We start from the raw sequence: 27,828 nt of genomic DNA on the forward strand, positions 1-27,828 counted from the left end.
CACATTATTAAATTCGGATAAAAAGTATTTAATTTTAAGCAATGTAATTACATTTTTAAATGTTTCTAATTTTTTTTGCAACATTTGCCCGCAGAAGTATCTCGAAGAAATTGTAAATGTTTTAAATTGTTACAGATTATATCTAATCTACTTTTTGTTTAAGTTTTTTCTTTTTTCATAATGGATATATGTTCATTTAAAGGAAACTTAAGAATTAACTTAAGAAGCGAATCTCACCGTTGCTTAAAAACTGAACGCAGAAAATATTATACAGCCTAATTCAGAGTTTGCACAAACATGTGCGTTCCCTCTTACTCTTATAGTTAGCAGGATGAGTTTCGACGCCGGACTTACAGCTTTATATACTTTCCAAGGGGCAATAAGCAGTGCCAAATTATTGCTCATGTCGTGTCTATTTGACTGATTGTAACTCAGTAATGTACGAAAAATAAATCCAGTCACTTTATACATTGCTTTTAATAGGTCATTTATGATAGATAGAAATGTTATAGACTATATAAAAACATGCTAGGACTCGCAGGACAGCAGTAAAGTGAAACCACGTGGAGGCACGAGGATGGCAAACATTAATTTATTGTCGAATTAAAATTCATAAAGTGCAGTACAAGTAAAAGTTAAGTACAGACTCATTTGCAGAAAAACTTGTACAAATTGTTTTCAAATTAGCCATTTGTGTTTGATTGCGTTAATGTGACGAGTGTGAAGTGCTTATTTACTTATTTATAGCTCCGAGTCTCTAATAGACATTAAATTCAACGCATATTAGTCAAACGAGACGTCTTTACTACCATATTGTGTAAAACAACGAAATAAATCACTTAGACGCTAATGACTTGTTTATTTATTTTTGTACGGGCAATACCAGCGAGGATATATAGATAGATATAGGAAAATGCAATGAGGAGTCATATTGCATTTTCAAATTTATTAAAATGACATTTCATAAGTATTTAATTTATCACGTAAATAAAAATGAGCGTTTTGAATTGAAGTATTTATACTGACCTAAAATTAAAAAAATATATATTAACAGAGGTAACCGTAACGGAATATTCTTCTGCAAATAAACGGTGCAAATGGCTTTAATTCCTAATTAGGTATATGCTTTTAGTTAGTTAAAATAACATGTTTTTATTCGCTGCTAATTCGATTTCCACTCGTGTAATAAAAGTTGCCCTAGTATCTTACGACTTAATATGAAGAATCAATTGTTTAAACTAATGTTACTTTTTATGACCTTTAATATATAATTTTTGCTTTTTAATACCAAGGCTATACGAGGTGTAAGATTTAATTTTATTATTTAATTCAATGTAAACTCATATAAATGAAAATAACAATTATATTTGAAACCAAATAAATAATAAACAGGAACTGTTAACATTCGAATAACGAAAAAAATTCCATTTATAATACGCTTAAGATTATCTGGGGTTGTTTGGAGAGTGGGGTCCATTATGACTGATTTGTGTTATAGAAGATGCGAGTGACTTCTAGGCACTATACGATATAAATATCACATATGATACAAATATCAAAAAAATTAACAGTTTTTTTTTATTTCAGTATTTTCAAAGCTGTGTAAAGGTTACATTTACTCAATGAATTCAGTATGTTAAAGGCATAAGGGATATAACATAATTATGACATCCTAATATAGGGGGCGCATTGACGGTGTAAGGAACGGCGTACTCCTTGTTGCCAGTGTCGGTTGGTGAAGATGACCACTTATGTGGATAGCTTATTTGTTGGGTTGCCTACCTATAATATCCTCAATAAAAAAAATAGGATGTCAGCGAAAATGGCTGTAAAATTAATTAAATAAAAAAAATTGTATATTTTATTCGTAACATATTCATAGCGTAAACCGATACGCCGTTTTTTGTTATTAGCCCGTTATAGAGAAACTTGTTCGGTTTCTTTTGTTTTGTTATGTCGTGATTAAAATCCAGTCTGCATTTCGAAACGACTCCATCCTATTATTAATGAACTAATTTATAATTGTCACCAGTGATGCATGAAATGTATAGTTCATTAGTATCTCGTAATAGTCGATGGTAATCGAGCAGATGAAGTAAACATGCGGGTTTTGATCTTAGCTGATTTTATCCGCAAGAATATTAGTACATTAGATTCAATTAGTTATATAGTATATGAGAACTTTACTAATAATTTTCTCGTCCTAATAAACGGGCTATACGCTTAATTGATTGATTATTGAAATACTTATATATTAATTTGGTGTTAACTCCTTTAACGTTTACTCTATCGCCAAACATAATCTACTTTGTATAAATTTTTACTAATAAACAAAAGATATGAAGCTTGGTAGTAATCGGTCACCTTTGTACTTTATCAATATATATAAGCGTAAACAATTATATAAAAAAAAGGAACTAGATGAAGACCCGGCTTCAATAACAAACAAACAAACATGTACGGTTTATCCTTTACTTTTTTATATAACGCACCCGTGAATGTCAAACATGGCCGCCCATTGAACTTCATATAATTGAATTTTGTGGCTTCAATATCGAAATATCTCGATTATACGGATTTTGCTGATATGTATGTTATAGATCAAAAAAACTTTTTTTTTAATCATCTATAATTGTGGATAGGTTTCGATCGGGTCTATCGTAGATCTGCACTAAATTATTAATATAGAAAACTGTGTTATTTTGACACACTGACGGACTCGCACAAAGCGAATTTTAATTTCCAGCTCACGACATAATTTTATTAACGACTCCATATACGTATTTTTTTTTGCATATGTGCGTTATCCCGTAATTTAGTGCTAAAACGTTTATGACTAGGACCTAATACAGCTACAAGTTTCTTCTATGTGAATAATCATAACGATCGGTTCAGTAGTTTAGCCGTTATGACATAATTAGCAAATAAACAAAGCTACTGTAGCATATATATATCGAATTTATGATAGACAGTTATTTAAAAAAAAATACGCAGAACCGCTGACCTTGTTCTGGTGATCGGCTCTGCTATAGTAATAATAATTTTATGTTTATACTGAAAAGCAACTTTAAGATATCGACGGCATTTATTTGATTTAAAAATAAAAATGTGAGTATTAACAAAAACAATCAATAGTTCAAAATAGTTAGTTTTATTTAATCAACACAGCTTTTTCTTATTTAACCAACATAGATTTTACTTAAAATGTTTTCTCTTCCGAAGTCGGTAGCAAAGTGTCTCCCGTACTTAAATCAACCCTCTTTTATTAAATCGCCCGCCCCACCAGAGGCGGACATCAACCACAAAAACACTTCATTATTAAACAAACAGATGTTGTAATATCACTGTATTAGAAAATGGTTTTGACAATTATTTTTATAAAACAATTAATAATTTTAAATGAAAATAATTAAAAGTAATTTAAACCGAATTACAGTAGCATTATCTAATTAATAGTAATTACACGATTAATCAATTCTTATAAAATCAATACCGGGCATATTTTACCCACACAATCATTTTAACTTTTACAATAATTTTTAAGAGTATAATAAAATTAACCTTATCAGCTAAATAATATTCGCGGCGACATATAATATTAAAGATACATCTATGAATAGCCGCTACAACATTCCCGAAGTAAAAGTAATTTCATACTGATTACTTTTTCCAAGAAGACTTTACATAAAGAATGAAGTGTTAAGGTAATGTTATTCCAAGTGTATACAGCATAACAATTAAGGTCTCACAGTGGACAGCACAGGATTATGTACCTTAGCTTTCTATCATAAACAATGCTAATTTGTACGTGGGTGTCTCAGCCATCAGGTGTCAATTTTCCGCCAGCTGGTCATGTACTTCGGTCATTTTAGATATTTATAAACACGATTTGTACAATAAGTTAGTGTAGTCAAAAATATTTTCTCCTCTTGTGTAAAGCTATAATTAAAAAAAAAACTATATAATATCTAAATAAGAGGAAGACAGCACAAAACTATTTTCAGTAAAGATTATTATGGTCGAATTTTGATTGGTACTTGAACACTAGCTCTAATAATTGGAGTACAAAAAGATCTTGGCTAGTATAAACTTGTTGGGTCTTTGATAATAAAATCTTAGTTGCAGTTCGGAATCTGGAACTGAGTTTTCATACATTCGGAAAGGGCGTAATGACCGCTAAGTTTTGTCATTCTATTGAATTTTAAGAGTGGAAAACACAGAGTGCACGGATGTTTTGCACACACACAGCGTTATAATATATCTTGCACCTATTGGCTAGTGAGATCAGCCTCCGTCAATAAAATCATAGTCATACATTCAAATACCTTTATCCGTTGAGCCTTGATTTTCATTTTGATCGTATCCTAACCGAGATATTGCAGATGTTTCGTAAATTTTTCTAGATAAAAGTTACCTATGTGCTATTCTAGGCTAATATCTGTGAATTATAATATTTTGGATTTTATGATTTAATTATTATTTTTCCATTAAACACACTATCATTGATATTGAATAATACGAAAAAAAAAATTGCGTCAGCTTTTTTTCGAAGGTTCTAGACAGACCTTAGGCTTTTATTCATCCGAATCGATGGAAGATTTAAAAGTCAATAATTAAGTGTTCCCTTAAACTTTCTCAACTTATATTATACATATTTATTATTTATGTATCAGTTTAACTTTCACATGTTTTTATATTGCCCGACGTTTTCGCAAAGTGGCTTCTCCTGTGGCCACGATTTGATTGACAGTCAGCATATGTAATAGTATGGATTTTATATGAAGAAATTAAAGCAGGGACGTGCTCTAACTTTTAATAGTAGTTACTAAACGTTTCACTGAAACGTTACATATGAAACCGAGAGGCTTATTCTACTATTTTATTTTTTTCACTTTATTGCAGTTTAGCTGTTATTCTACAAACATAACGATCTATTTCCGGTTTAGTCGATGTTGCATGGGAAAATAATCAAGATCGTATAATAAACGAGATAAATAAGTAGCATTGATCCTCACAATTGACTTTGCCTCACAAAAATATAACCTATATATATAATGTTAGTAGAATTTCCCCAAAGTTAACTCAAATGCTATTGCGGCCGAATGCTCATCTCAATAAAAAAATAACCTTTATTGGAACTTCTAATCCATCCTAATACAAGTACTAGTCCTTACTAGTAACTTACTAGGTTTTGGTTCCTAATATCTTAAAGATTAAGTATTGTATGTAACACAATAAACATCTTTTTTTAACTTAAGTTAAAATATTATCAACGTTAACCTAGCTCTATATTTTACTTGTAAGGATATAAGAAATAGAAAAAATATATGCCTAAGAAATTTTCTCTCTTACTAACGCTAATATGAACTTTATATAACGTTAACTATGTACCTAAAGGTTCGTATTCGTTATATAAAATAAATTGTATGTAATGGATTTAATACGTATCTATGTAATTAAATGAATGAAAAAGTGTTTCAAGTGTCCTGTTTTTGGGAGGCCTTTGGGGGGAAGGTAGCCGGCGTGGCCTAACGCTTCTGTACGCAATAGCGAGGGAGTGCGGGAAGATCATTTTTGCGTCCTGAGTAACACTCGGCTAAGCCATGAGTGGTGCACGGTATTGGAGAGGCCGGGAATGTGAATGTGAGGAATTCTATGGCAAGGGTTTTAGTGTGTGGGGATCGTATATATGGTTTCCCCTAGTACCCAGTAAATTTAGAAGATGTCGCCTGTGTGAAATAGAAGTTTGTCTTTGCCATTTCCAGGACAAAATACTTTTTCTTCAGAAAGTAGGTAGGAGGTGCCAACCTTCTGCCACGAGTGTAGCGCACCAGTGGACATGGCGTATCTCACCCTGTATTCCGGTGCACTAAATCACACTAGGCATTCTGGGCAACGGCGAGAACATACTCTGCCAGTTTATGTGGGGGAAACGCATAACGCGTATTTTCAGCGATATTAAAAAAGGACTAATTTTTTTATTTTTATTATTTCAAAATAATATGGTATTTCTTTATTTAGATCATGTTTAAATATAATTTGATAAAATGTCCAGATTTCATTCAAAAAAAAGTTTAATAAATCAACGTTAAGTACAATAATAATTTAGTATAAATAAACAAACTTAATATACCTGTAATATATATGTTATAATGCAATCACAAAACGATTATAACTGCCACCGGTTTAAGATAGAAAAATTGTAAAAATAATAACAAAGGATTGTAAAAATTGTAGTAGAATAATAGTAAAAGTTTGTTAATAGGTGAAAACGTAAATATGTATCACTTAAACATTACATACATTACATTAGCAGCCTGTAAATTTGCCCACTGCTGGGCTAAGGCCTCCTCTCCCTTTGAGGAGAAGGTTTGGAGCATATTCCACCACGCTGCCCGAATGCGGGTTGGTGGAATACACATGTGGCAGAATTTCGTTGAAATTAGACACATGCAGGTTTCCTCACGATGTTTTCCTTCACCGCCGAGCACGAGATGAATTATAAACACAAATTAAGCACATGAAAATTCAGCGGTGCATGTCTGGGTTTGAACCCGAAATCATCGGTTAAGATGCACGCGTTCTAACCACTGGGCCATCTCGGCTCTCACTTAAAATATGTGAATAAATATTCACATAAAATCTACGTTACATAATAACTTTCCGGATTAGATTTATGTGCACAGATAAAAATGTCAAATGTTTTTAAGGTTTGTAAAAGTTTGTAAGGTGGGTAGATCAAATCAAATCAAATATATTTATTGTTAATACATCAAATTACATACATCAAAGAGGCCCTGTACCCCTAAACTAGGAGAACCCGTATCTTAGGGGCCAGTGACTTCCCAATCAGTGTTTTTATTTATTAGACTTATTATTAAGTTTTAACTTGTGCTTAAATATATTAGGATAGTACAAAGAAACATAAAAAAAAAGAATACAATTCAAAAATATGTCAAACTAATTTGGTAAAGAAATTTTCTTTATTATATGTACTATGTTGTAATGAATGCATGCGTGTGTTAGTGTGTATGTGTATGCGCATGTGTGTGTATGTGTGTTTGTGTGTGTGTGTGTGTGTGTGTGTGTGTGTGTGTGTGTGTGTGTGTGTGTGTGTGTGTATGTTTTTCATGTACAAAAATAGTTTTCTGTTTCTTTATAGCTTAGATCATTTAGCAGATTTATCTATGACTGCTTAGATCTTTAAAAGTTACGAGAAATAACGGCTTAGTTACGAAGCGATTTTAAGCAATTCAGCATGAATCCTTATCCAATTAAGTACCTTAAATACATTGGGCATTTAATATAGATCAATATGGCCCTTTACAGCACGTAATTTAAATGAATATTTTTGAAGATATTACAGATTCAAACCGCTATGTCTCTGCGTTTTAAACGCAGGGACATAGCGGACTGTGAACCATGTAACAAATTCTGTAGTATATTTAGTATCAGCATTGCACTCGTGCAAAACCGGGGCGGGTTGTTAGTACAATATATGTTGTATAAGCTCTGGTAGCGAGAGGTAAGCAAAGAGAAAAAATTAAAAAAAAACAGCTTATAGATACATTTATTTGAATATCGAATCTCAACGTTACATTAAAAGATTTTCAATCACTTTATTACTCCGCTACATTACTGCGGAGAGCTCGTAAACTTCGAATAAAACCTTCTTGGTTTTTAAACTTTTGAAATTGACTTCATAATATCGATTTTAATGATAACATTTTGACAATTTACAATTACAAATTACGCATTGAAATATTAATTCCAGCACTTGTCGTTTATTAAATGAAATCACTAAAATAAATTTAATACTAACGTCTTATAGTGATATAAAGATTAAATACAGGTACATAAAATCAATATACCTAGATAAATAAAATAACTTACTTTAACCAATTAATATATTCTTAATAGTTTCATCAAAGTTATGATCATTTTATTACCAATTAAAATTTTAAATGTAGGTACCTAACTATGTTGTTGATTATACGTATTATGCTATGTATGTGTGTGTATAGATTAAACACATTGCGCACAAAAACAAAAAAAAAATTGGAAATAGTTTTTATTTCGTTCTTTCTTAATATATCTTGGTTGCCTGTTATAATTTAATCCCTATTTGCTTTCCAATAAAATGCGTCATAAAATGAGTTCTGTACAGATCGTATCGCTGATAAAAAAGATAATTCTTAGCAAAATGAAGCGATAGAATTTTAACCGACCATTGATACTCTTCTTATACACTGAAGGGATATAATAAAATTGTTGTAATTAAGACTTCATTCGCTTTACAATTGAATCTTAAACTAAATTACTCATTAAGAATATAAATGCAAAAAGTTTATTTTTTTGAAATACATTTTAGACTTCGAAGTTAAAAAATAATTAAGCATAGTATCTCTTAGTCTAAAGGAAAATGAGGTGTTAGGATTTGAAAAAGCAGAATGACTATTCATTGTGCTTTCTCAACTACGTAACATCCATTGTTGAAGTCGTTTATGGGATATCTATACCTAGTATGGGACATCTATATATTATAAAATAGCCTTTATTGTTTTCCAAGGAGATTCAAAGTTTTATTTTTTCATTTAAACTGTTTTAACAGTATCTATTGTAATTGTCTTTTACACATACTACGTCCAAACAAAAACGTTTTATGTCATTATACATATTTCTAACAATGATGCATTTATTAAACAATTCATAGAATACAATACAACATTAATTAAAAGATAAACAATAATTCTAATGCCATTTGTATGACCGATATTAAGATATTACATAAAAATATTTTATTTTTAACAATATAAATAATTTCAATAACATATTCGTCATTAAGTTTAGATTTGCGATAAATTAATAAAAACTCTATACATTAACCTCTTTGTTAAAACTTATAGTGTCTAAAATTCGAAATTTAAAAATGTACACACAGTCATACGTTCCAAACTTTCGTGACGTAAAATAATACACGCGCATCATTTTGTATAAACACACACATGGGAATATACGCACACAAATTCGCGTATAAATACACGATACAAGTGTACGATGCAAGCGTTTGGATGAAAATGCAACCACGCACGGACGGCGCATTTATAACTGTGCAATTTCTTTATTTATATCGACTTTTTAATATTTCGATACACTTTCTTTAACAGTCCTATAAATTATATAGATCACAACTACCGCTTTCATTAGGCGCCTCATTAGGTTTAATATTTTTGGAGTGGAAATTATAAGATATAAAAGTAATAACGGGTTTTTACAAAATTTTGTCTTGTTTATCAAAATTGACGCAGATTATGTCACATATGAGTATATCAACGAAAAATCTTTAAAAATGCATAATATTTCTATCTGCTGAAGATTAGATACTAATTATTTTATAGCCATTGTGGGACTATATAAGAGACATAACGAATTTTAAAGTTCTAGGAATCATTTGCACCCGGCTGGTCCAATACTATCGTGACCCCGTTTTTGTGAGCATCATTACTGCAGAATTCATCCATTGATATCGAATAAAGGTCAAGACGAATCGTTTTTATATGATAAGAAGTAAGTAGCTTATCGCATATAAGTGATTCGCCTGTATATGTAATGATTTTATATATAAAAAGAATTGGAAAATTCTAGACTAGAACCAGTAAAGTTTGACGCAAATGTCACATCCATATTTCCTAGATCCATAGAGTGCATACTTGCATCCTGCACACCAATAAATGCATCGTGCGACGGTGGGAAGCGGGGCGGGGCAGTGCAGTCGGCGGCGGGGCAGTCAGTCGCATCGTGACCGCGCGTCGCGTTGCGTGTGCGTTGAGTCGATGCGCACCGCAAACACGGACGACAACGAGATCGACACCATGGTGTCCATGGGTGCGTGGAGGCGCCGCACGCCCGACGAATGCGAAGAGCGCTCCGAACCTGGCGCTTCCAGCTCCGCGGTGCCCCGGGCACCTCCGAACTGTGCGCGCTGTCGTAACCACCGTCTTAAAATCGAGCTGAAGGGCCACAAACGTTACTGCAAATACCGCTACTGCACCTGTGAGAAATGTCGGCTTACGGCGGACAGGCAACGGGTTATGGCATTGCAAACGGCTCTGAGACGTGCCCAGGCGCAGGACGAAGCCAGAGCGCGCGCTTTGGAGTCCGGCGTACAGCCTCCGGGACTCGAACTAGACCGGCCCGAACCTCCTTCAGTGAAGACCCCGAGGAGCCCGGTACCACCGCCTGCGCCTCGCTCTCTCGGCTCTGCGAGCTGCGATTCCGTGCCTGGATCTCCAGGAGTTTCGCCGTACGCGCCGCCGCCACCTTCAGTTCCACCGCAGCCGACTATGCCGCCTCTGTTGCCGCCACAACAGCCCGGTTAGTGTATTATTTAATTCATAAACGATAAGATAATGATAACGATAAGCGTACAACGTATTAATTTAATACAAAAGAACACGCGGCGCATATTCGTACAATGTCGCGCTGTTGATATGACCGTGATCTCACGTACGCGTAATTTGCGTCAAAGTTTATCAATACAATTTTGATAGAGACACAATTTAATTTTTGTTGAGGTAGGTAATAAAATTATCAATTTCATAGTAATCTTTAAAACTGTGATAAGACGTTCAAGTTTGCATTCATCGTAAGTAATTTAAATATAAATAGCGAATGGCTACAATTCGTATGAGAATCATGAGCCATACCCATTATAAAGATGAAACTTGAATTACCAATTCAGTCGCGAAAGGTATGACTTCTATCTAATCATTTGATAAATATAAAGTAAGATTATATTTATGCTTTGGTATGAAATATTATTTAAATTAAAATTGCTATTTAAATATAGATATATTTAAAAAATCATAATATTAATTTAAATATTGAAAATGTATATATTATTTAATTACATCGCTATTTTTTTTAATTATTTAAATCTAATTTAAATTAGATTTAAATATTTTATAGGTATGTGTGTAAGTGTATCGATATTTAAATATAGAATAAATTAAGAGAAATTATTTTATTTGATACAATACTATCGGGCATAAGACATAAAAAGTCGCTAGTGTTCAATTAATCCTATAATTATTTTTTAAACACGTATTTAAAAAAAAATATGATCAAATATTTTGTGACTTAATCAGAAACAAAAACTGGTTAAATTTTAATGTGATTTAAAAAAATATATGTCAAAATATCACATGGGACATTGGACTGAGATACCCACGCATATTTAATTCAGCCGCATAGCAACAATACTGTGCATTATAAAGAGAGAGTACAATGTCTTATTAAACACACGTCAGATAGGATTATTTAAATCGGTTACTAGACAAACTAAAAACTATACACCCAAGCTTATTTCTAATAGTTTTGAAATGTTCTAAATATTTTTAATACAAATTACATATTTTTTTCCAATAAAATTAAATTATTTACAACTTAGTGTTTATTGTTAAGTTCTTTCCAATAAATACATATTTATAATTACTTAATAAGTTACTAATTATTCTTTTTGTGTAAGTGTAATTTTTTTTATTCAATATATTTTTAAATAATCTATTTCTTCGGAATTAAGAATAAAAATTTTTTTTTTTTTATTTTTTAATCGATAATTGCCGCTGACACTTGTGTCAAAAAATTAATAAATAAAAAATAAATAGAAATCGGTAATCCGACAAAGTAAAACGCGGTTCTACCAGACTTACTCTACTTTTCAATATGTGTAAGATGAATGATTGATGTGTAACGCGTGACCAAATCAACTATAAAGACCTTTGTTTTCCACAATGCTTCATTGTAACAGATAAAAAATAAAAAATCACTTTTTAAATACGTAAAATTAATTTCAAATGAAATTATTTCAAATTTCGAATGTCAGATATAGTCTATAACAGTTGACGCGATAAATTAAAATATTTGCTTAATCTGTTTTTAAATTCGAACATCAAAATTTAAAACTAAATAAAAACAACGACGATTAATTCTTTGCAATTTGTTTTATTTATTTTAATGAATAATCTACAAATACTTCAGTAAGTGTTGATTTCAAGTGTAATTTATAATAATTTAAGTCTGTTCTATAGATTACTGCATAATATCAGGTACCTACTTTTTTTCTTGATTACTTTATTACGTTAAAATGTTTATTATTTGAAATGAGCCGTAACATTCATACTGGTATAAACAATTGGATTGTTTAATATTATTTATCACTACATTTTATTATTTCAAGATTTTGACCTTTTAATTTATAAAGCATCTTTGTAATAAATATTACTACTAAGATAAGTGTATATCTTAAATTATTTCTCATTGCAGATTTAACTAACTAATATATATACCTAATATAGTAATATATCACTAGACTCTTCTTCAAAGTATACATTATGATGATAAAAAAAAATTGTGATTGATTTGTTGAAGATATATAATTTTAATATATTCCCAGCCAATGGACTGAATTTAAGGCTGATTGGATTATACATTTATTACTTTTTTATTAGTATCTTGTTTAAAAAAATGTCACTCTATAGCTTATATTTAAACCCCCACTGAAGAGTATTTACTATAAGACTTATTAAGACTATCTTTACATAGATTTTAATCTTTCAATTTCACTATCTCATGTCTAAATGTTAGTTATTTTTCAGTTAGTTACTAGGCTAGTTTTATATATAGAATTATATGATAGTTTTATATTAATCTATATTTGGTGGGCTTTTTTACGGTGCAAATGAATTTAGGTAAAGGTATTTTATTTAGGGTACAAGTATAACATTTTATTTATAAAGGAAGAGAGACTTATTTCATAATTTAAAAAAAACTGATTTTTACTAATAGCAACATTTATGTTTGTGATATTAATAGGTTTTATTGTGGATTTTCCAAGTTTTTGTATGCCTTAGTCATTTATATTTAGTTCAATATTCAATGTTAATATTAAGTACATTAAGTAAGCATTGAAATAGCAAAAAGAAAAAATAATATATCATAATAATTTACATGGTTTAATTCAAAAGAAATTTTAGATTAATCGGAGGCATTCGACTGAGTGACGCATCGTTCGTAACTACTGAAAGAACTTGGCACAATGACACGAATCATTTTAAATCGGTCGGTAACACGATTAAACCATTCGTCGCAGTAATAATGAGTTAAGTACGAGACATTGAATTTATATGACTTAACGTGCTTATCCATATCATTGCTATATACAGTAAATTTAAGTAAAAAAAGTAATTTTATTATTAAAAAAGAAGTGAATGAAAAAAAAATTTTTACATTTAATTTGATTTAAAGCGTGTTTATATTTTAATAGCGCGCGAACTGTCGCAATATTGGAGAAATTAAAAAGTCCTTCTACAACACCTTAAGACCTATTTTTATAAGCAATGTAGCTGAAGTATTACTGTATTTCTCATTTTCACTAAGTGCTAGCAATGGCTACAACAATAGCCTCGTAGAGGGTCGTCAGCATGCGACATCACACACTTCATTTTTATATACAGACTTTATATAATTGTTATGTTATAATATAGATAGTCCATCAGAATAAAGATATATAAAATTAAGCAATTATATTGTAAAGAATTAGAACTTATTGTTACAAATCGCCTTATTCGAATCGCGTTTTATTATCTTTTAATTTTTATTTGTTAATACATTTTTGTTATTGTTATTGATAAAAGTCAATTATTTAACACTTCTATGTTTACAGAAATGAAACAAAAATTTTTTAAATTGTATTAAATAAAAATGGCAAGTTATTTTATTAAAAAAAAAAAACAATAATTTGTGTCGTTTCTCCTTGCACGCGCTAACGAGTTAATAACTGTATAGATTTTGCTGGCAACACAGTATTATGATTCAATAGACATTTTTTATGTTAAAGATTATATCATGTGTCCAGCAGTTTTTTTCTGTAAATGATTTATATAAAAATGTATACTTACTGAAATAAAACAAGCTAATATAACATTTTAGTAGATAGTGAGTTTCATCTCGAATAGGAGAAAAAAAATACTATTAAATATATTTCGTAAGTTATGGTTTTATAATCCTATTTCAACTCTTAAAAGGATTCCAAATTAGTCGTGTTTTTTTGATTTTGTGATTATTTTGTATATACAATCTATATAGATCTTTTTGTTTCTATTAATCATTATTTTATTGAAAAAAAAAAACACCAATTAGGCACCTACTTTCCTAATTTTTACTAAGTAAACTATATTTTATAATATGCGATGTCGATCCGTTGTTTAAAAGATAACAAACAAAGAGACAGTTTTATATTTGTAATATTATCAAAGAAGCGGCGATTTTCGGGCGTTTTTTGGCTTCTTCATAATGTTGTCTTGCTCCCTCCTTAAGTAAGAGCGTATTAACGCCATTCCAAGGGGTGGATCGCTATGGATCGGTCAGGGGTGGGAAGAGAGGGGTGCTCAATAAAAGGTTAAGCCTATAGGGGCGGCCACGAGTTATATAAACATAATGGGGTCGAAACGTTATTATCAAAATACCCAATTGTATCGTACCTTTAAAACGGTAGAGAACATATATTTTGTTTTTAAATGTTTATATTAGTTGTAATAAAAATGTTTTTTTTTATTGATATGTTAGTTCTTTGAGTACGATTGAATTTGATTACAACGTTTAAAAATGTAACGTCCTAGATAGCCTAATTCTTAGGGCTGTGTATATACGTTTAACGCGAAATATTTCGCACAATAAAGACCCAAATGAGAAATAGCTTAGCTCTCTACGTTTACTGCATTGTAGATCGAGTTCCTAGGTTTGATTATTCTTAAAACTTTGTTTTTTTTATTACTGGCTATATACCAACAAAAAAAAACAAATGATAGGAATTGAAGGTCTGTGCTTGTGCCGTCACTTGTGCAGTATAATGTCAGCCACGTAAGCTTAGTTTATTTATGTAGTATTTTTTCTCAAAGGCGAATTAAAACCACATGTTTTAGGTCAACTGAAAGTATTCACAAGAAATCTCTATTTCCTTATTAATGATCAGACAGTTTATTCATATACGTAATTGACAAACATCGGTTAATTTGAATATAAATAAGATATCATAAAGATAATATAAATTTGTGTCATCACAGATAGTACTCTAAGTTTGAACGAGGAGTTGCTCCACGTGTAATTTCGATTGCACGATCAGACAGGTACTCGATAACTTAAAGGGTGTGCTAATTGGTGGATTGGAAGTATTGAAAGATTCCGATAATAATCGTTTGGAGGGCTATTAACACACTCGTTGGTCTTGAATTAGTATTTAGAATTTTCAAGTATATTTATTACTAGTTCCAATAATATACAATTTAAAATTGTTAACATAGTTATATTAAAATATAATTTATTCGAGCAAGCTGTTAGAGCCCTTTGAATCGTTATTCTAGAATGAATCTAGCTGGAATGTAGATTCCATCGAAAGGAACCGACAAGTCGAAAAATTTTTTTTATAAAGTCACATGGCTGTGCTAATTTACTGTGCTATTAAATAATATATTTTCTACGAAAATAACCAAAATTTACTAATCGAGCCGTATTAATAACAGTTAGATGTCTAACTTTTCTAACCGCGTATGCTATGGATCTGAGATTTCTTGTTAGGAACGATAAATATATTTAGGTCTATGTATTTCTCATTTTAAGTGACATAAATCATTCGTCACACTTCAAGAAGTCGATTAGAGCGCATGAATATTTTTAGGTTTATGATATAAGTAAGTTTTTTAGACTACACATTCTAAAAAGATCTGAATTGATAAAAAAATATTATAAAATTATTTTAAGATTTTTCGGATTGGGATATAGATATACGAGTTTCACCTGATGCGTGTAGGTGTTGTCATTTAGATACAATCGGGAAATGAAATCTATTGCGAATCATACAATCTTCGGTTCAGAAATATTGCTGTATCCACTTCCATCTCTTACTAGCAAATGTTTGACAGATCAATACGTTCTTCCGCCAACCCTTTTTCGGTCGTTAAGCGAAGTTATTATGCACTTGAAGCCGTACAGCAACATATTGTGTAATAGCTTTGTTCTGTGTCAGCAACGATTCCGATATGTGCTGGATGTGACTTAAACTACGACTTAATTTATGATAAATATTAAATAAATAAATATTGGACAACATCACATACATTACTCTGACCCCAATGTAAGTAGCTAAAGCACTTGTGTTATGGAAAATCAGAAGTAACGACGGTACCACAAACACCCAGACCCAAGACAACATAGAAAACTAATGAACTTTTTCTACATGGACTCGGCCGGGAATCGAACCCGAGACCTCGGAGTGGCGTACCCATGAAAACCGGTGTACACACTACTCGACTACGGAGGTCGTCAAATAATGTTATGGTTGCCATAACGACGATAAGGTCATTGTCAAGCATTGGAGTATGTGCAGGCTATAACTAGTATACTAATTTAGAGACAGAGGGTATACACATATGATTCTCTGGTTGGCAGTGCGCTGACGTTCTAAGAAGTAGCTTACCTATATATCTTGCCGTGCCATCCTCTGAGTCTAAGTGAAGAATTATTTAGTGGCCCTAATGGTAGTCCGATATCAAAAGAAATACTCCAACATCCTGATAACAGCTATTTTAGTAATAAGAGCCATTTTAGTATTAACAATAACCAATGAAAAAAAAACAGTTATAGGATCACTCTAAGTGTCTATGTATTGAAAGGTTAAAGACTATTTTTTCCGAATCTATTAGACGGATATATGCGGGGACACAACCACGAATGAATGTCATAAATTAACGAATAATTTTCTACGTCATTTAAAAAGACGTTTTTTTGTTAATAATTAAAATATTCGGTTAATTAGAAAGTATTACTATAGTTAAGTTATAAATTTAAAAAATCAATGATCTTTTCTGGGCATCTTCAACTTTTGGTAGATGTGGTTCAATTCTTGCACCTGGATTTTGAGCTACCTCCTACCCTATCTAATTGAGGAGAGATTATTCTTTTATTTTGATTTTGGCGAGAATACAATCTGTAATAGTTTCGTTTATAATTTTAGTAGATACAAGGAATAAGTACGTGACGTTGTCAGTTTTGGTAATTTTTTATCTTGGTGTAAAAACTTTTCTATAACATTCTTTAAAAAAAATCTATTTCTTCTCTATTTGCAATTGAAGATTATAGAAACTATTAACGTCTTAATTTCTCATGTAATCGTCTAAAACCTTCTTCAGGCAAGTCCGACTAACATTTGACCGAACTTTTAAGTTACACAGGCGAAGCAGCAACGGAAACCAGTATCTCTACATTGTATAAAATAAAGTCGCTTCCTGTCGTGTGTTCGCTTAGACCTTTTAAAGTACGCAACGGATTTGAATTTGGTTTAAACAGAGTAATTCAAAAAAATAGTCTAAGTCGAAAAAAAAGATTTTTTTAAATGTTTGTTCTTCAATCTAAATGTGTGTATAATAGACCTTTATTGTATCCATGTGAAGCATAAGAAGTATAAAATATCAGATAAAATAATTTAGTAATTATATTCTCTTACGAATTACGGGTTTCATTTGTTTTCTTAGCAAGATAATTACTCAATACTGTGGAAATAGGACCTGTCTTGCGGTTTCAACACTCTCGCTAATATGTCATTAACGCATAAAGAAAATGAAATTATTTTTGTCGCCAAACGAAATTGAATATATTTTTAACCTGGCAACCCAGAATTATTTAAACTGAAGATAGTACGAAATGATTAACGCCCGACCGAATGTCTATAGTTGAAATTCTTTTAATTTTAAATTCATGTAATTTATTACTATTTCTTTCAAGGTTAGAATTATTCTGAGAGATTTTGTAAATACAAAGCTATGAATCGCTTATGACTGATTTGAATAAACGAATATTATAATACGAAGGAATATTGTGTCTTACTTTAATGATTAAAGTTAATAAAAATTATATGTTAGGATAAGACTCGGATGCCAGATGTCGATAGAGCAATATTCAAAATGTAAGATACGTTTTTAGTATATATAGAGAAAACCTACAGGTTTTAATAACCATTGTATGTCATATCATGTGTCATATATTGTACATTATTTCATATAAACTTAAATAATATTCGTTCCGTCTTAGTCTAGTCTCCGTCTAGTGCAAATACTAACGTATATTTATGTCGAAATCAATATAAACAAACGTGTAAACAGCGATTCTCACTCAACTGAGCTTGCACACCACAACTTTGTTACTAAAATAAACGACTTTGTGAATTCTTCATATTATTAAGTATTAATTCGAATCTATCTCGTTGGTTAGAAGTCAACATCGAAATTTTCTTTATTCAATAAGGCCCACAAAAGCACTTTTGTATCGTCATGTCACTGTGTTTACAAATTAAATCTAAAGCGGTTCGGAAAATAGGTGCTAGCAAGAAGAACCGGCAAAAATTCTGTAGTTAGGTACTCTTTTCCAACATTTTAATTACATAGTACGTCGGTAAAGGACAAATAAATTTATGTATACCATGCCTAGAAATCAATAAATTCTAAGTTCACGCTTTTTATCTTTATTATAATCTTCTAGTGAGTAATATGCCTTATTTATCAATGTCTTTTAGACATGGGATTTAAATTTTCTTGGATGAAATCGTACCGTAGAGCCGAGATGGCCCAGTGGTTAGAACGCGTGCATCTTAACCGATAATTTCGGGTTCAAACCCAGGGAGGCACCACTGAATTTACATGTGCTTAATTTGTTTATAATTCATCTCGTGCTCGGCGGTGAAGGAAAACATCGTGAGGAAACCTGCATGTGTCTAATTTCAACGAAATTCTGCCACATGTGTATTCCACCAACCCGCATTGGAGCAGCGTGGCGGAATATGCTCCATACCTTCTCCTCGACGGTAGAGGAGGCCTTAGCCCAGCAGTGGGAAATTTACAGGCTGATTATGTTATGTTTATGTTATGAAATCGTACAGGAGTTACTGTTTCTGTTCCAATGAAATGAACAAAACTTATTACCATTTAAAATACGTACCTATACATTTTCACTAACATAAGTTCCCACAGGTAAAACCGGGGCGATACAAAGTAGATGAAAACGTAAATAACAAGTGACTAATTTTGTTTGCAGGTTAGGTTTTCTAAAGTCATTTGTCGTAACGTAACGTAGTATTAAGTACTATTTGTATCGCGATCGTTTTGATAAAACGATGCAATCTATTTAAACACCAAAGATTGTATGTATTTATGGGTGTATTCGTTGTAAAACGTAAATAAATTCTACGTACGTTTGCATGTGGAACCTGGTATTTAAATACGTTTATGTTTACATTGTATTATAAAAAAAAACTGATAGTAATTTTATGAATTTATAAAACTTTGATAAGAGTATCGTACGCTGCCAGTTTGGGCACTTTACCTTGTTAATAACATCAATAATTATTTGAAGTTTTTTTGTAATTTTATTACAATCTATACTAAAATTATAAATTCGAAAGTAACTCTATCCTTCTGTCTGTCTGTTGCTCTTTCACGGCTAAAACAGTGGATATCATTTGATGACATCTGCTATCAATCAAGATTTAACTCCAAAAGAGGATATATGCTACTATTTCAAAAACGCGAGCAACGCTGCGGGCAGCAACTTGTTGTACAACTAGTACCCATGGAAAACAGTTTGTTTTAAACCATCACACATATATTAAATTTGAAAGTAATCTTACAAACCTCAAACAGTTTTCTACAATTAAATCAATTTTCTTATTGCTGTGCCATTACTAATGTTGTGTTTTTTTCTACAATATTAAGTACGATAATTAAGCCATGTAAATATTAATTATAATTCAAGGACATTAAATAATACTTTGTCTTAAGAATTACAAATTAAATGAATTCATTAATATATAGTCAGTGTCATTCGGGATGATGTTAGGATTCGTACGATCGGTATATTCAAATATGTTAAGGGATTTAAAAGTTATTGTGGAAAATAAACTAATATACATACATAAACCCTTAAAACATTACACTCATAATAATAAAGGGCAGTCGTCTAATCAAATAAATATTACAGAAAACATTAAAGACAACAAGCTTGATATACTTTTTTCGATAAAACTCTATTCTATTCAAAGATATTTTATTTAAGATTTAGTTTAGTTTTGAAAGGTTCATCTCAAAAGTGTACTTGTTTGGGTAAAAGTTTAAGTATTGACATGAAGAGGATGGAACGGTGCAAGTTTTTGATTGGAAAGTATTGCAAGGTTAATAAAATTGCTGTTTCTCATTCTGTTTCCCCGGAAACCTAGATATCTGTGTGTTGAGCCACACGGTCAAGGTTGCCACTAAACTCTTTATCAAAATATATATAATTATTTATTTGTTTTTGTCAAACTTAAACTTATTCTGGTTATAAGGCTATGATTATATTTAAGATAGTTTTACTATGATGTTAATAATAAAATAATAAAACAATCGATTTATATAAACTATAATATATTTTCACTAACAAGTGAAAACGATATTAAATTGAACCACTGTTTGAAATATTGTATGGTTAATACCATTTTCAAATTAACCTCGGAGATGTCACACAATTGTAAATATTTTTTTATGTATATTACTAATTTCGAAATGTATTTAGATTTTAATTCTTCTTTGATTTATAATAAGTAATATCACTATATAACCATTACCTACTAAAGCGTAAACGTAAAATTTAATAATGGTATAATAGTTCAGAATCGAAAGACTGATCATGGTCAATATATAGATTATTAAAAATAAATGTTTAAAAGATATTTTATTCAAAAGTCACAACCCTGACGATTTGATGTTTTACGATCCCGCTACTTGTCATTAAACCTTTCCCGCTTCGACGAATTCTTAGGGTTGGCAATTGCTATTTACTTACATTTACCTTACCAAAATTAAAATATATATACAGCTGCTTAAATCTCAAGCTGCTCTCAAGGAAAAATTAACTTTTTACTTTTACTTTTACTTGCTGGTAAGGCTTTGTGCAAGTCCCTCTGAGTAGGTAGTATTGTCCTGTTGTGGTTCGAATGGTGAGTGAGCCAGTGTAACTACAGGGACAAGGGACATTACACATCAGCTGCCGAGGTTGATGGCGCATGGACTATGTAAGGAATGATCAAAATTTCTTGCGGGGCAAAGCCTATGATAAATATTTTTATTACCATTAAATAATCGTAAGCTATAAAATTAATTATAACAAAAATACAAATGAAAGCGTACCGAAATAAGGCGCAGGTAAAACTATCATAATTAACAAACTGTAAATGTCCCTCTGCTGGGATTGGTGGAGCAAGTCCAAGGTATTTTTGAGAAGGCTTTGATACTTACTCCACCACGCTCCAATGCGGGTCGGTGGTAACATGTCTCAGACTATTCCGTCACATGCAGGCTCACTCCCAACTGAAGAGAACTTCACCGCCGAACACGGGATGAATAATAAACACATATTAAGCACATTCAATTTCAGTGGTGCTTGCTCGCTTGTTTTTTAACCTGCGATCACTAGGCCATCTCGACTATAGAGTATAAATATTTAAATACAATTATATTATGTACTCAATTTCGAGTATGTTCGTAAATGGTTCGTATGTTATTAAAGATGTAATTTAAGTATGTTTTGACGGATTCGACGCCGAGCTGTCTGGCGAAATAACAGAAAATATATCACTTTTTGTATATTAACAATAATATATCATATAAAACATTTGATTTGTTACTTAAGTTATTTAAGCTGAAATATTTTAAAGACTTCTTAAATCTCGTAAATTTTGGTTAAATGGTTTTGGTAAAAAGTCCTTAATGATGTCTATTTCGGGTTGGATTTTAGTAAGAATAATAATTTAGGTTTATTAAAATGTAATGTTACGTCAACCCTGTTACGAGGGAGCGTTTTATGTACGTCTGTATTTCGGGCACTAGTTTTAGCGGACAAGGTCGCTGCAAATCATTTCGGTTCAATCTGAAATGACATTTGGATTTGAACCAAATGATTTACTGTAATTAAGCATTCGTTACATATTGGCAAAGGTTTAATATTGATGAATACGTCTGATTTTAAAGTAAATTAACATTTCGAACCTAGCATTAGTTCAATTGGTTTTTGAATAAGTAGCAGTATTTCTTGTATTGACCGAATCCGGGCAGCAGATATTGTAGTGGACATGTGTGTGCAAATATAGATGATCTTTCCTTCTCTCTCATAGTCCATGTAAGCAATCAAACAATATAAAACAAAAAAAAAAATGGAGCTTTACAGTAGTCGCAGATGATGTATCATTTGACCTCTTAACTAAATAATAAGCAACATTAGTGTTGTGTCTTGGAAAATGGATTGGTTCCACATGACAGCCGACTCTATACACCGCGCGTGCTTATTGGTTAAATCAAACAGCGCGCGCTTTGCCGGCTTTGTTACACACTTCCGTCCCTTTTCACGAAATCACTCTCAAAGATTGCTGCAGAGTGAGAGGAAAGTATTACACATAAAATAATATAATAACGATTTGGGATTTTGGATATAGCACACGCTTAAAGGACTCCGGCATAGGAATATAATTATGGAAACTTCTCGAACTCTGGGCTTTTTCTGATATTTTCTTGATACAAAAACGCAATACGTTTATTCTTAATATATTAGGTTATAAAGATTCAAAGTTACTATCTAAGTTATTGTATGAATGTGTATTTTAGACTGTAACTTGGCTTACGACATACTAAGTAACCGCAACATTATACTACTGGTTACCGCAATAATTATACTACTGAATAAAATAGTTATAGGTATATACTTCGAGCGACTTTTTTAATCTTCTCTCTTTTCTTCAGAATTATAAAATTTAAGTATTAATAAATCGACTATACAAAAAGTTTTATAGCCGGTTACCGATCAAGAAATCAAATAAAAGGTAACTGGTTATTGAAAAATAGGCCCCAAATATCAGTAGTGTTATAATATAAAATATTAGGTCGGTTGATAATAGAGATTATCTTATAATATCTGCTTTACAATTGATAATGAGTAAGAAAATATCTCAAACAATTAGGAGGGTTTAGACTGTAACTATTCTCAAACGTTTAGGAGGGTTTTTAAAAGATCCCGAATCGCAAACCGAAGATCTTCGTTTAGGAAATATAACAGTAACTCTTAAACATTAAAAAGAAGAAATAAATTTTTCATCGTGGTCGTTCAAGCTACATCCATTATTATATAAAAGATCTTCTAAATTATTCAATTTAGTCATTTTAAAAATTAGCTTCGTTCTGATATTTTGCGAAAACAAATTCCACCTAATACTATAGTAGCTATTGGACCGAAGCCAATCGAACCAGCACAGTACTAAAAAGGGCATAAACTTGAGCTATTTTTATAGCAAAATTTAAAATAGGATAAACTAATAATTTCACTCAGCGAGATATAATCAATGTAGTTTTATTATCAATTATTTAATTAATTTCGATTGATACAGAAATTACTAGAACATTTTGATTTATTTATATTTAAACTAACGACGCTTCATTCCAAATCACACACTGAAAGAGCCAAAAAAGAGATTAATATTCTTTACTAAAATGTATCCTCCCCTTGTCTCATTGAGTTAAGTTTTTTAGTTTAGGGATTATGGGACCCAAGAGGGATTAATTACATTGATGAACAAACTAATTGGATTAAAATCCAAGTAAACTCCAGTGAGTGTTCATGTTCGAAATATATAAAAAAATTAAACGCTAAATACTCCTTTGGATCGCAATCGGTTCGTTTCTTTGGGGTACCTCCCTCCCCCTCAAGATTATAATTTTTAGCTTTTTCAAAACCTATTTCAAGAGGTTATAATATTCCATGTGTTTCAAATAGTAAATTCAAATAAGAGAAAGACGAAAATAAGTTCTTAGAGAACCAAGTAAAAGCTATAATTTAAATTTAAAGCTATAAAAATTTAACAGCGACGAAATATGCAAAATGATCGCACACCTTGCGTTTTTACGGCAAGAAGAATTGCAATTTTAATGTTATTTAATTACAGTATTAAAGTTTTAAAATATGATTGCCTGTGATAATGTTTATAACGTGTAGTAACTTGGTGGTAGTTCGTCTCGGTAGGTACCACCCACTCATCATATACGCCAAACAGCAACTGTCAGTATTGTTGCGTTTCAGCCTTAAGGGTGAGTGAGCCAGCCACGTGAACATAATATCTTAGATCCAATGGCTGGCAACGCATTGGAGGTTTAAAAAACTATTTATTTTTATTACAGGACCTCTCTCTATGGGTGAAAATTATTACCTACTATCAAATGGTCTATTTGCCCTGACTTGCTTTGGTAAGGTTTTATGTAAAGAAGGATTCACTGGAATGATATAATCTTATTACATAACGTTCCAACAGCGCACCTGTTGCCCACTACGGGAAAAAATCTATTGATCATTAATTGAACAAAACCTTTGTTTAACTAGCACAACAGAGGTTTTGTTAGGGATACTGATTTGAATGTTTACGGTCCCCTAGAATAGGATAAAAGTGGTTCTGTTTTATTTACGTTTTAACACGGTATTACTTATCATTAGATTAAAAGCTATTTTCATATTTAAGAGATACATAAACGTATCTAGCTTAACAAACAAAGCAAAACTCTGGTCCATTTCGCGACGTCCGGGAGTTACAAATCAAAGAAAATTTATTAGTTATAAAAACGCAACAAGTACGCTTAAAATACACATTGTCTGATAAAATTTCGCTCTTATAAAACTAACCTTAAGGATTATTATCCGGCAAAATTTAATATCCTGGACAGTGGACCGCTGTACACTGGGTGGATGTGTATCTCCACTTGGTTTTATAGGCTATAAAGGGTTTTTACGACTACCAGGATAATACTCATCCGACTAAAAGGGTTTGAGCTCTATCAATGTGTAAGTATAGAGTGGGGATAATTAAAAAATGTCAAATAATAATTCTCGGTTCAATGCAATTTCAGAAACAAAATAAATTGCTTGTGATTACAAAAATGATTAAAAATTACGATGATAACGAATGTAATAATAGTTGTCATGTATTACATTAATGTCTTGAATTTGTTTTGATCGTTTTTTTAATATAAAGCAGGAAACAATTCGGTTGGAGGTCATATCTCTTTTGCCATTTAAAATATAGTTCTAAATTTAAAAAGTTAAATAGAATTCCTTTCGATCTATTTACTCCTGTGCCTGACAGTGTGACACGTTCATTCGAATGTCATTCTTTTGTTCTTTCAGCGTTTCCATTCTCATACTATAAATCAATCAAAATTTCGTAGGGTTATTTCAATGAGCGTATAAATCGTTCATGAAAATACGTCACAAACATTAACTGTGTTGTCATAGTATTGACAATTTACTTAATTAGAATTATCGTTTTAAAGATAGCAAGAGTAGTTGTTTAACAACGAAAGATGTAAATCCTTATTACAATTCACGAATCGTAAACAAAATATTTCCGATTTTTGAGTACGAATTCTTCGTAAAATCTACTAGACAAATCGTAACATCAGCAAACATTTGACTTATACTTTTATTTGGCATTTCCCGATTGAAATATTCTATTCTAGATGAAAACCCGGCTTCGCTCGGGTACCTAATATAAATAAAACTAAACAAATGAAGTTTATCATTTATTAATGATTTATTGTGAATAGATTCCATTTAGTTTATCGTACTCCTGTACGAAATTATTGTTTGGAACACACTCACTGGATAGGATTCGATCGGGTCTATCGTAGATCTGCACGAAATTATTAATAAAGATTAGAGTTGTCAATTGAAGGCAGTTCACCTAAAATATTTGAATGGATTATCTGTACAGTAATTATGAATATATAGCCTATCAATTATATGTGAAACGATTTAACTGGATCTATTAAATAATATGGTTGGATTCGTGGAGACGCACCGAGTTTAGTAGGTTATGACGTCACTAGAAATCAAGATGGCGAATATTGGTAAACAAGATTGGGTTAATTTGCATGTGACATTTATGACAAACGATGCCCTTAATTATTATTCTTTTTATTATGTAATACGTACATATGTACCTATCAATCAATCATTTTATACTGGGTGTTGTAAATAAATCATGTCTTAAAATATTATAAAATTAAAATAATAATCTGTGTAGTATATTTAAAAAAATAAAAATAATGAGCGATACGATATAAAATGTAAGTACCTACCAGGGCCGAGTCGTTATTTGTCAATAAACTGAATTGCCATTTATTACACCCATAGAATTGTATTTTCTTATTTTTATAGAAATGCTTAACTAAGCAGCACATTCGCACAAGTTATCACCTGAGATACAATTTTCTCGTATCTACAATAAAGTTTTATTAAGCACGGTCTGAGTTTGCCTTTGTACGATGGTTCAAAACATTAAATTCATTGCCGCCACTCTCTGGAGCAGTAAACGTCACTACGAAGTTAGGAGTTATCCTTCGTACTGACTTGAAGTTTCTCAGCAAACAAATACGAAACCCACAGTCCTCTAGACGCTCGTAAATATGAAACACGAAAAAAAAAAAAATACATTTAACTATATATATTAATTATGTATAGGATATAAAACAAACATTTATTACTGGGTTTATAAGTTTTATAACCCTTCAGGGTCGCTCTGGATAGATGTCAGTCGAACGCCTAGACGTCGTAAATAAGTATGAATTATGATAATTGCAAAATTCTTCAATATATTACGATTTAAACATTGATGATTCGTCTGACGTTTTGTGAGGCCATAACTCGAGCCTTTCGCGGAATCCGCCGTCTCGCTCGCACGGTTCTCGTCTGCATGCGCGCACGCAGGTTATGTTACGCATTATTACTGATCGCAAAGCTTTTGAAACTGTAAGGTAATATGATTTTAAATTAGATACTGAAATAAATATTTACTGCTGTCTCTAATTTGTTTTTGTATTCGGTTTGTTTTATTTCATAACAATTTTAATAAGTAATTGGTAACCGTGAAATGGAGATCTTTTTCTCTTGTTTTTCTCCTGTTGTGTTGTGGACACTAGACATAATCGAACACACTATTTAAGATAAAATTACTGTTTAAATGACTTAAATATTTCTTGATTTTATTTTAATTTAAAGCAGGAATTCAATTGGGTTGTAAATATATTTTTTGCAATCTAAAATCTGGTTCTATACTTAAAAAGCTGATTGTTTAGGATATATCTTTGTATTTATTTTAACGAAAGCTTAAATTCAAGAAATTTCTCTAAGTTTCCCTTTCTATAAACTCAGTGGGGCTTGCACGTATATGAACTCGTCACACAGCTAAGTTGTTCATGCTCTATCATAATTTTTTTTCTTAGAAAATGTCTGTACCTTAATAGTAGCAATTTATAAACTTGCACATGGCGGAATCGTCATCGTCCGATCGAGTTTCAATTAAAACTTCGCCGTGTTTAATTAAATAGGCTTTAAGAGTTCATTTGCAACATTAAGTCATAGCTACGATAACGCACACTAATTAATTTTTTATAGTCGGTTCGCAATTAGTACGGGACACGGTGATTATGTATTCAACATTAAATTACCTGCGACCCAATAGAAGGTACAGTTGATTAGAAATTATAACAAAGTTTTCTTTGTTTTTCTTATCGAAGCTTTGTTACTTTACAAATAGTTTGTATTGAAAGATTTTCTATTATGTTACCGATTGGAAAATTAAACGTAATAAGTTTAATTATATATATATATATATATAGTTATCTACTTCAATCAATTGAATAAACTTTGACATTATTC

At 31.3% G+C, this 27,828-nt stretch overlaps 2 protein-coding genes across 8 annotated transcripts in view; one reads left to right on the forward strand and one right to left on the reverse strand.

Moving 5' to 3' along the window:
- Uxt (Uxt prefoldin-like subunit) overlaps nt 1–27,828 on the reverse strand; it is a 313,647-nt gene that overhangs the window by 32,453 nt on the left and 253,366 nt on the right. The gene's annotated exons all lie outside the window — the stretch shown is intronic.
- Nucleotides 9,654–27,828, forward strand: part of LOC113396128 (protein doublesex) — a 165,820-nt gene continuing 147,645 nt past the window's right edge. For 4 of the 7 annotated variants that reach the window (XR_010309442.1, XM_064217856.1, XM_026633943.2 and 1 more), the window contains exon 1: nt 9,656–10,374. Coding sequence is in view for 5 of the 7 variants with exons in the window: in XM_064217856.1 (XP_064073926.1) it covers nt 9,732–10,374 (643 nt within the window). In the remaining 2 variants the exon portion in view is untranslated. Of the gene's footprint in view, nt 10,375–27,828 lie in introns of all 7 variants that reach the window. The other 3 variants (XM_026633941.2, XR_010309443.1, XM_026633938.2) reach the window with 3 other exon arrangements.

The sequence above is a fragment of the Vanessa tameamea genome, chromosome 19 (genome assembly GCF_037043105.1).
Source record: "Vanessa tameamea isolate UH-Manoa-2023 chromosome 19, ilVanTame1 primary haplotype, whole genome shotgun sequence".
NCBI lineage: Eukaryota > Metazoa > Arthropoda > Insecta > Lepidoptera > Nymphalidae > Vanessa > Vanessa tameamea.